This window comes from Meleagris gallopavo, chromosome 15, assembly GCF_000146605.3.
Source record: "Meleagris gallopavo isolate NT-WF06-2002-E0010 breed Aviagen turkey brand Nicholas breeding stock chromosome 15, Turkey_5.1, whole genome shotgun sequence".
Lineage (NCBI taxonomy): Eukaryota > Metazoa > Chordata > Aves > Galliformes > Phasianidae > Meleagris > Meleagris gallopavo.
Window position 1 is genome coordinate 1,633,016 of NC_015025.2, and position 10,644 is coordinate 1,643,659.

Genomic DNA, 10,644 nt, shown 5'->3' on the forward strand with positions numbered 1-10,644 from the left:
AAAAGAAAAGAGGAAAAGAAAAAGAGGAAAAGAGGAAAAGAGGAAAAGAAAGAGAAAAAGAATGACTTCCCATTTCAACATTTCAGTGAAGCATTTGGATAAAAGGAAAAAGCTTAAAACCATTTTCACTTTTTGCTCATTTTACTGGAAAACCACAAACCTAGATGAGTAACTTGCCTATAGATTCCACCTTGGTGATCTGCTCTTCTTGGAGAGGACTTCTTGGAGATGACAGCATTCCCTTTCCCCTGCTATCTCGTTCTGGATCTGCAGGGTTCGTGCTCTGGCTCCTTTCAGTATGTGGCTGAGGAAGATGTCAGCCTCCAGGCTGCAAGGAATAAATGATTTGTGCTTAGAGACTCAGCAAAATGAAACATGGAAGTTAGCATTTCACACCACGAGCAAATAAACACATGGGTGCCAGGCAGCTCGAGCCAGTTAGCGTCCAGTGATAACATACATAAAGAAATTATCTTTATTTTGAGATAAAGCCCTTCATTTTCAAAGCGGGGAAAAGAGGTGGTAGGAAAGCCAGGCTGTCTGCGTGCATCCCAAGCTCTGCCAGCTCACCTCCTCACACAGCCAATCTTGCCAAAAGAAGCAAAGCACGGAAACCCTGACTCCTTCAGCAGGGCCAGCTGCTTCCCCACAGCCCCCAAAGAACATGAGGGCGTACTGCAGAAGGAATGCCCCCCACTGAGCAGAGCTCTTTAAAGTAATGCTACTTTTACCTTACAGAGGCTTCAGTGAAGTCAGCAGCACCAGCTGACCTGAATCTCACTCACATGGACCAGACCACCACAACAAAATCCTCCTCAGTCTCTCCAACCCTGCTAACATCATCTGCACAAGGTAAGTACACAAGGTGGGAAAACCCCAACTATTGCTCAGGTGGGACCTTCTATGCATCCTTTCTCATCCATGCAAACGTGGGTGCATATAAAGCCCCCACTGGACCATACCGTGCTACCAATGCAGCACACTTTTGAATACATTTCAGCTTTTGCTGAAAAAGCAGCTCATTCCTGCTCACCAAATACACATGGCTGGATGTGCACGGCCTGGATGTGGCAGCTGGACAGCTTGATTTTAGTTTGGAGTTCCCCTCCTGTTGTTTCATGCCTGTAAGCAACAGTTCTCTGTAGCATAACTAGCAGCAGCTTCTGAAGTTAATTCTCCTTTGCCACGTTTTCCTTATCCAGATGAGAAGTCCAGTGGAAGCAGAAACACAACAACTCCATCAACTCCAGGTACTTTATTTTTTATAGGTGCAGACAATCTCACAGCAATTAGCTTGCTTTATTTACATGGCACAGGTTATTTAAGCACTACTCTTTCTTGGTGTTGAGCCCTCAGTACCACCCAAAATCACCTCTGCTATCCTTACAGGCGGTGATAAAACACAAGAGAAATCTTCTTGCATCCCCTGCTTGGGATGAACTTGAACAGCTGGAGGACTGATTTACATTTAGGAACAGTGTGGCACTTTTAGCACCCTTTGAAAAAGCCTCTTTTTGCTCTGATGGTTTGTTTAATCTGGCTTTTAAGCAAAAGTAAGAGAATTCAGGAAGAGTTTTCTCAGAGTAAGGACAGAATCCAAATAAGTGGGAAGACTGAAATCTGAGATCTGATCGGATTCTCCACTAAAGACTCAGCCCTAGAATTGTTGAGACTGAAAAACTGTTTTGCCTCTCAGATCTTCCCTCACTCATGCAAGGTTAAAAACCCATGGTCAGCCATGCCTGACAGATGTCTGAGCAGCGTGTCTGTGCCCAGCTAAGCCAGGAGCCCTTCACATCACAGCAGATTGCTATTCATTATAACCCTGCTTCAGCTGAAAAGCTCCATACATCTTCAGCTACAGAAACGCTGCTGATGCTTCCAAAAGACAGAGCTCCTGTTGAGTGAGTCTCAGCAATTCCCAGGATTGAGGAACCCATGGCAGGCTCAGCACACAAAGCTTCTGTCCTCCACCTGTGGCTGAAAGAACCATTTCAGAATGAAACAAGAGGTTTGATGACTGCTAGAAAACAATGCAGCTGGTAGCTGTACAACTTGCTCCAGCTTCTCAGGAGCACTGTGCTCCATGTCGTTGCTGATTTCTAACCAGTTCAATTTGGTACTTCACAGTATTTCTCCATTCTTCTGACTTTTGGCAAAAGAACATTCCAAACCCTGATGTTTTCCCAAAGGCAGGAGCCCCAGTTCCACACAGCTGTCCACCCTGTGCCTAGGAGCTGATTTACACCTCTCCTGGCAGCACCTACTTTGGCCAGCACTGCTTTTGGGAGGAAGGGGGTGAGAAAAGAAGAAAAGGTCCTGGAGCCCCTGCTTGGAAAAACCTCTGTGCTGCCACAGCTGGATGTATATTGGGCAAGTTAGCTCAACTCAAATTAGCTTAGTTACTTCTAGATAAAACAGCGTGCAAGACATGCCCACTAATTTCATCTTCAAGTCAAACAAGCCAAGCAGCTGATCCATACCCATGTTCTGCAGAGCTGCTTCCCCTAATCAGTTTGTTTGTTCGTTTATGAGTAATAGCAAATCTATAGCTTTCCCACTATTCCAGTGTTTAACTCCTATACCTGCCAAAAAAATGCATGAGTGATTGCAGAAACTGAATCTGAGCACTTAGACAGGACTATTTGAATTTCTTATTTCTTTATCTGAAGGAAAAAGATGGGAAAAGAGTACAAAGGGCATTTGGTATGGGCTGCTCGGGGAGGTGGGGGAATCACCATTCCCAGAGGTGTTTGGGAAACATGGAGATGTGGCACTGAGGGATGTGGTTAGTGGGCATGGTGGACGTGGGCTGGGGTCAGACTGGGTGATCTTAGTTGTCTTTTCCAGTCTCTATGATTCTATGATCCTGTGGTGGGAAGGATTCAGCCTGAGAATGAATTTCCCATTTTCCTGCATCACCAGCCATGCTGTGAATACATTCCACTCTCCAGCACGTACATTCATTCTTTTGCTTAGTATGCAACATTCAAGGAGAAGACTCATTTCTGCATTTCCTCTGCACAGGTGAAGAGTACAAGAGAAGAGAGAGTACTACAGCAGCAGCAACTCAAGGTGCTTTCTCCTTTCTCTCATAGAAACAGACATCAGTAGATATTTCACAGCCCTTTTTACAGCCAGCAGCAATGCCATAGCTCTGCTATTTTCAGGCATTATGATGAAGAGATAAGAAGAACCCAAGGGCTGCTGGCCATCCCATCTAGCCCTTCAAAAGCCTCCAAAGCTCTGCAGAAGCAGCACTCTGGGGTTAAACGTCATGCCTGAGTACAGTGGCTGTGAGTCACAGCAGGAAAAGATGACAGTGTGGCAAAAGGCTGTAAGATGAGGAGGCAGGACAAGCTCCTTCCTCAAACGTACCAGATCAGTGCTTTACCTGCCATGCTCAGCTTCCTCGTTGCTGTCCCAGCAGAAAAGCCTGTGGGTGGGGAATCACTTTCTCAGACTGTTGATAAGTAGAGCCACACCAATGCAATCTGACTCCCACTGAGGATGTTCACATTGGTGGGGCTGCCCTTCGTCCTCAGTTATTCTCTTCTCAGTAAAGTGCGAGTGAGAGTTAGACCACGTAGTACCACTAGAAATCTTCTTCCCAACCTTAGAAAAAAGGCTTTATATGACGGTATTTTCCCCCTCTTGTAGGCACCTCAAGAACAGTTACCCCAGCACTGGAAATCTCTTCCTCTCTGCCCATGCCTACTCCAACAGAATACGAGTCTCCACTGACTGTGGTAGCTTTCGGTAAGGTCTTGTGCAACCAGGGGAAAGGAGGGAACCTGTTCTGTCAACTCATGCAGGTTAGAACACCCAGCCTTGAAGAAATTTCCCTTGGGACAGCTCTCCTCAGTTCCATTTTCTATGCCCAATTTTGGAGGTTTCAGAGAGCAAGGGAAAGCTCTTGAGAAAAAGGCTTGTTACCACCAAGTAACACAGCGGTGAATAAACACTCCTAGCCATATCCAGCCTAACAAGGAAGGAGTTTGAGAGTGTGTTGTGGCTGAGCCTGAACTCTGGATCTTCTTCCCAGAGCAAGACCTGGGCAGAAATTACCCCATTCTATGCCCTAATTTCCCCGAAAAGGAATACAATAGATGTCATACCTTTCTGTAAGCTTAGACAACTTTGTTTTAATCCTTAAAGCATGTTTAGCTCTGTTCCATCTGTACATTTCCCCCTTGCTTAGCAGGAAGCAGCCAACTCCTCCACACCACTCAGAGATTGTGCAAGGATGGAGCAAGAGATGCTATAACTTATCCAGACAACGGCTTTAAGGATGGGCACAGGGTAGATTTAAGATACCCACTTTTTATTGGGCTGTACTGTCCCACTAAGAGCTCTAAAACCACCTTAACAAGGCACAGTTTAATTGATAATTGCCAGATGTCAGAATCAAACCTGTGCTTGGCCGCCGGTCCATGAGATAGCTAACACTGCTGAAAGTCAATAACTCACTTCTCTCCATTATATTATGTATTTATCTGACTGCACACACCTTTAGGATAAGATTTCTCAACTGCAACAGGGACATGATGACTCTAATTAATTGCCAGTGTAATCAATTGACCTCTGCCTTCCTATCGCTGCCTTATCAACTGAGCACGCACCAGAAGCCCTCTGAAGCTAAAGCACAAGATTAGGTCACTCACTCCAGTAACTATTTACTTTTCTACCTATTACATCCCATGCTTGCTTTAATGAAAATACTGATATCCTACACAAATCACGGTGAGAGTCCAGACCCTGCACTGCCCCAGAAGACAAGGACAGGAGAGTTATTAGATCAATAGCAGAAGGTTTCTTCATCCATCCGCAGGTGTCATCAGCTTCATAGTCATCCTGGTTGTGGTTGTGATCATCCTCGTCAGCGTGGTCAGCCTGAGGTTCAAGTGCAATCGCTCCAAGGACTCAGAAGGTATTTGTCTGGGGCTGCCTGCCCTTCTCTAGTTGAAAAGTCATTGTTTTCTAAGTTCATTTGGCAACTCCAAAATGATGGAGGCGCACACATGCACACATATACAAAAACAGCAGCTTATCCAGTGGGGAGGTTTGAATCATAGTTAGAATGGAGCCTCAGTCCAGACCCATGTGCACAAGGAAACAGCCTTAAGTTTGCTGTATCTGACGCGGCTAAGCGTGCAGATTTCCTGCAGAAATCACAGGTTGACACTGATTTTCCCTCAGAATCCTATTTCCCGTTAAGCACTGCCCACTAGAGGGCAAGACTGCTCTACAGCAAGGCAGGTAACTGTCAGAAGACCGGAGGATGCCAGCAATTAAACAGGCAGCAAAGCATTCACTCTTGCCTGCATAATGTTAAATTAGTTGAAGCATTTTCTCTAATCAACTCTCAGTTATCCAGTGGTGACTCTGATGTCGTGTGGATTTCATTTATAACCCTGTATAACATGATTCAGAATACAGCTGACTTACTTTATTGCATAGCTGCGATGTTTTCTCACCTGCACATCACCAACTGCTTTTCTCCCTCCAGACAAACAGAAGCCAGGGAGCTCCATGGTATCAGAGAGGTAAGGCTGCTCACATTATTAATATCCTGTTGAAAATTATATTTTATTGCACAACTAATTTCAGCACAGGAAAAAGGCAACCTTGGTTACATCAGACGGGGGGGAAAAAAAGCATTTCAGGGCTTTGAGATAGGTGAAAAACACAGTCAGTGCTGTTAGACCTCATCCTGTGTCTGATGGAATCAAAGGTAGAAGTTCAACACTTAGGGGCCTCATTTTGCAGCTGTGCTGATATCAATGAAAGTTCATCAGCTTCCAAAAAGCAGTTTGCTTGTATTTACTTGCCTAGATACAGACTTGAGATCTGACCTTGGGCTTCTGAAGCTCAAAGTAGTCTCAGCAAAAATAAACTAGGTCCCCCTCCTCCCCCCCAGTTATTTTCCAATACCACTATTGCTGTTACCAACACAAGTAGGATAAAGAGGGGTCTCAGTTCAGAGCCCTTTGGAAGAAAAACGTCAAGTGGAAAATGATCTGTGTGTACCCCACAAAGAATCATTGCTGCCCAAATAGAGAAGCTGCACACAGAAAGCATCATGAAACAAGAGCTGGAAAGGACCTAAAAAGGGGAAAAGGTATCACTGCACATTGTTCCTACTTCCCTATCTATTACCACCTGGGTAATACTCCCTTTTTGGAAAGATGCAGGGAGCACAGGGAGCAGGGTTCTTCAATATTTATGTGAGAATTTGTATCAGCATCAGTGGTTCCTGTATTTACCCCTTATGATAATGATCTATGTGATCTGCAACCACTGGGATGGAGCATTAAGGCACCCTAATCCCCAACGCCATCCAGCCTCCATTGGCACTGAACGCCTATCCAGCCCTCAGGGTAGGGAGAAAGGCAAATCCCCCCTTCCTAACACTTGTACCTCTCACTCAAAAGTTGGGGCCTGGCAATACATGAGCAGAAGTATCAAGGAGTGGAGGAATTTGGCACTAAGGGTGTGCCTGGATTGGGACAACAGAACTGAGACCAGCCCTGGTCCCAGCATCCCAGCCGGCTTCAGCTCTGTTTGTTTACCTCACTGTGTGAAGAAACTCCCTTCTTATTTTCCAGAGTAATTAATGCTTTCTCTCATCGACAGCTGCTCTGCAGGCACAAGCGAGAAGGACAACAGCATCACTCTGATCTCCATGAAGAACATCAATATGAACAACAGCATGACTTACCCACCATCAGAAAAGGTTTCCCTTTTAAGCCTTGCTTTTTAGAGAGTAAGCTGGAGAATATTTCTCCTGCTGGATAAGGGCGAGCCTTTGAGATATCTCCTTTGCTTTTACCCCTTCAGAAATGTAGTAACAAGCAGCTGCCAGCAAACTCCTACAGGTCCAACCAGGTTCCAGTGAGCCTGGTGAAATTTTGGGTGCCCGTTTCAAGTTTATCCAAGCTGCTTGAACTCAAATATTTCATACTTATGGGTGCCAGCCAGAGCTACAGTCATTAAGTTTAGAGAAAATCACCTTTCTGAAGTCAATGTCCCCCCATCTAGTCCAAGCTTCCCATATACTCCTGCTCTGCAGAGCTGTTTGTGATGTTGGATCACATTCCTATCAGTCCTCTCAGATCCATTCCACATGAGTAATTTATAGCATTGTTGGTTTTAAAACTAAACTTGCTCTTAGACTTGGTTTGGGGGCCCACATTGCTTAATTTCTTTCGCCAGCCCAAATAGGCTGCTGATGTACCACATTTTGTTTTCTTTGCAGGTGCTATGAAACCAACAATCCAGAACTAGAAGCTGACACTTGAATTTCTAGGCTTTTTTTTTTTCCTCTGGGGAAAGGACAAGGATGGACTTTATATGTAAATTATTATGCTCTTCCTGATCAATACACATACAGTAGTTTCCCCATCTGGGAGGGATTAGGGCTTTCTCCAACTACAGCCTGTCATACTCAATGGTTGATATCTAACTGCATTTTTGATAGCCCTTCAGACCCTCAGGTTATTCCAGCAGCAAGAAGTATGAAGGAACCAACTACTCAGCTAAAAACCTGCTGTCTTAGATTAATGGCCTTCACAGCCTGTGCCAGACAGCCACAGCCTTGCAGACAGTTAATCAGCGTAGACCCCCACTGAGCTAAACCTGTGCATTAGAAAAGCATGGTCTGAAGCTGAAGGCCTAATAGGACTTAAATACTCAAGTGCTAGGTCAAATCATAGCACAGTTGCTCCAAGCCCCTTCTGCAGGGAGTCAGGGTGACCATGCCCACCTACCTCACAGAGCCGTTGTGAGGATATGTTAACCAGTGTTTCTAAAGCATTTGGAGAGCCGTGAATTAAAGGTGCTGCTGAAATGCAAACTGCCATCTTAAGGCTTCGTTATTAATATCTGAGCTTCAGGCAGACGGGTCGGCATCTTCCCACAAGTTCAACATACAATGAAGAAGAGTTGTTTGAAGTACAAAAGCGACACCACTGCTTTGCCAGGACTTTGTGTGGTCATAAGCAAAATTCTGAGCTACTCCAACTCCTGAAGTTCAGCAGCCTGAGTTTGCTGGGCGAGCTTCAGTCTTCTGTACTGCTGCTTTCCCAAAGCTTCCCAAAAGACCAGAGAAGCAGACACCCGTGGTTCTAAGCACCCCACACTACTGCAGCTACAAGCACCGCAGATGCATCCCCACTGTGATAATGAGAACAGTGCTCTGCTAAGCTGTGCAGTGCCACAGCTCGCCCCAGGAACTGGCTGGCTCACAGCCCACGCTCCTCGGGCCCAGCTGCCAATCACTGCCTACCCACTGCAAAATACAGCCCTATCAGCTGAGCTACGGGCATGATGGAGTCATCAATACTCAGCTTCCACATGACTGTAATGGAAACAAGGCTCTGTTGGGAAGTTTTGGAGATCTCAGCTGCATAATGCACTAAAGCACTAACTCTCCAACTGCTTTTGCCTCTGCCTGTCTTCGTGAGACTCCTGGCTTCAAGCTCTACCAGTTCCTGAGTCAGAGTCCTTGGAGCACCTCATTTACTTGGCAGCAGTATGCTGAGAAACTGATTTCTCCTACCACAAGCATCAAAATCTATCAGCCCTGAAGGTAAATTGTGAAATCAAGGAAAAAGGATTTATCCAAGCAGGCAAAACAGGTATCACTGCACACATTCCCCTGTACAGTCCAGTGAAACATATAATTTAGCTTGATCTAATTTTATAGGATGGATACGAGACGGTTACTGGAGCACACAGTGCTAAAGGTAGCTGTGCTTTGCAGCACACAATGAAGTGCTCAGCATAATAAATGCAATGTTTTCACAACTCTTATTAAGATTATTGCCAATAGACTTTCTGTGTTTACCATATATATACATCAGGTATTTTTATAAGTGGTTTGTTTTGTTTTGTTTTGTTTTTAGTGAAGTTTTTCTGGTAAAATTCTCAGCAAAGTAAAACCCTACCTCTTCTAGAGAGGTGAGTTTGTGTAAACACTAGTTCCCAGGTGATGCCCAGCTCGGTGTGCTCAAAAAGCTGCGGATCTCAGCCCTGTGATCCAGTGCATGGAGGCTCACAAGCAGGTTGAACACAGCATAGAACTGTCTCGTGCACACCTGCAATATCAAACAAGTGCCCGGTTCCTCCCCCCACTTCCCAACAAGCCATATTGACCTACATAGGGCTGTCCCATGGGATCTCATCCCTGCTTTAGTTTTCCTTCCCCTGAAATCATCATCTTTCTTCCCATAGCCTCTCTAGGGTCTTGGCTAAAAAGGGTCTTTTTTAAAAAAAAAAACAAACTGAACCTGTTCTAGTCTGCAATTGAACCAAATCCAAAAGCAAAACAAAGCTCTGACACTGTTCAAAAGAAAGAACTGAATTAAAACAGTGGAAGCAATGTGACCCCGACGTCCAGGTGCAGCTGGGAGCACACAGCAGGGATCTCCCCTGGGTGCTGTGCATAGCCCATGCTGGGCTCACTCCTGCAAGCTGCAGTGGTGGAAGGCACCAACTTATTACTATCAGCAGCCATGGCATCCACAGGTCCTCTCTCACAGCTCATTAGCCCAGTTTAGTTGGCATGTGGGAGGAGAAGTAGTCAACGTAGACTTGAGCAAACCTTGTGACTCTGCCTCCCACAGCATTCTCCCACAGAAGCTGCAGCCCATGGCTTGGACAGGTGCACTTTTCCCTGGGTAAACACCTGGCTGGATGGCTGGGCCCAGAGAGTGGCAGTGGATGGAGTTACACCCAGGTGGCAGCTGTTCACAAGTGGTGTTGCCTGGAGGTCAATACTGGAGCCTGTCCTGTTTAAAATCTTTACTGATCATCTGGATGGAGGCATTGAGTGCACCCTCAGAAAGTTTGTAGATGACAACATGTTGTGGGGAAGTGTTGATCTGCCTGGGGGTAGAAAGGCTCTACAGAGGGACCTGGACAGGCTGGAGAGCTGGGCTGAGGCCAATGGGATGAGCTTTGACAAGGCCAAGTGCTGCATCCTGTACTTTGGCCACAGCAGCCCCATGCAGTTCTACAGGCTTGGGGCAGAGTAGCTGGAAGCTGTGTGGGGGAAAAGGATCTGGGGGTGTTGGTGGACATGTGGCTGAACATGAGCCAGCAGTGTGCCCAGGTGGCCAAGGAGGCCAAAGGCAACCTGACTTATGTCAGAAATAGTGCAGCCAGCAGGAGCAGGGTGTGATCATCCCTCTGTACTCAGCTCTGGTGAGGCTGCGTTCAGGTTTGAGTTCCTCACTGCAAGAAAGACCCTGAGGACCTGGAACCTGTCCAGAGAAGAGCATGGAACTGCGAGGGGTCTGAAGCACAAGTCTTATGGGAGCAGCTGAGGGAACGGGGGCTGGTCAGTCTGGAGGAGGCACAGGGCAGGCTGTTATTGCCCTGTACAACTCCTGACAGGAAGCAGTGGGGGGGGGGAGAGGGGGGAGCTCATCCCAGCAAACAGCGGTACAAGAGAGGAGCTGGCTTCAAGCTGCACCAGGTTGGGTCAGGCTGGGAAACGTTTCTTCTCAGAAGCAGTGGTGAGGCGGTGGCTCAAGCAGCGCAGGGAGGTGTGGAGTCACGGTCCCTGGAGGTGTTCCCTGAGCAGGGGAAACCCTATGAGGTCACCGAGCTCCCATATGACGTCACGGCGCCCCTGCCGCC

General features: G+C 46.5%; 1 protein-coding gene across 2 annotated transcripts in view; it reads left to right on the top strand.

Annotated features, from left to right (window-relative positions):
• The window catches only part of ECSCR (endothelial cell surface expressed chemotaxis and apoptosis regulator), a 19,047-nt gene extending 10,176 nt beyond the window's left edge, over window positions 1–8,871 (top strand). The window contains exons 1-9 of one of the 2 annotated variants that reach the window (XM_010718853.3): window positions 36–274; window positions 739–852; window positions 1,203–1,250; window positions 3,028–3,075; window positions 3,661–3,759; window positions 4,832–4,930; window positions 5,510–5,546; window positions 6,637–6,736; window positions 7,259–8,871. In XM_010718853.3, coding sequence (XP_010717155.1) covers window positions 229–274; window positions 739–852; window positions 1,203–1,250; window positions 3,028–3,075; window positions 3,661–3,759; window positions 4,832–4,930; window positions 5,510–5,546; window positions 6,637–6,736; window positions 7,259–7,267 — 600 coding nt within the window. In that variant the 5' untranslated portion in view covers window positions 36–228 and the 3' untranslated portion in view covers window positions 7,268–8,871. Of the gene's footprint in view, window positions 1–35; window positions 275–738; window positions 853–1,202; window positions 1,251–3,027; window positions 3,076–3,660; window positions 3,760–4,831; window positions 4,931–5,509; window positions 5,547–6,636; window positions 6,737–7,258 lie in introns of those variants that run through there. The other variant, XM_010718852.3, reaches the window with a different exon arrangement.
• The last annotated feature ends 1,773 nt before the right edge of the window (window positions 8,872–10,644 follow it).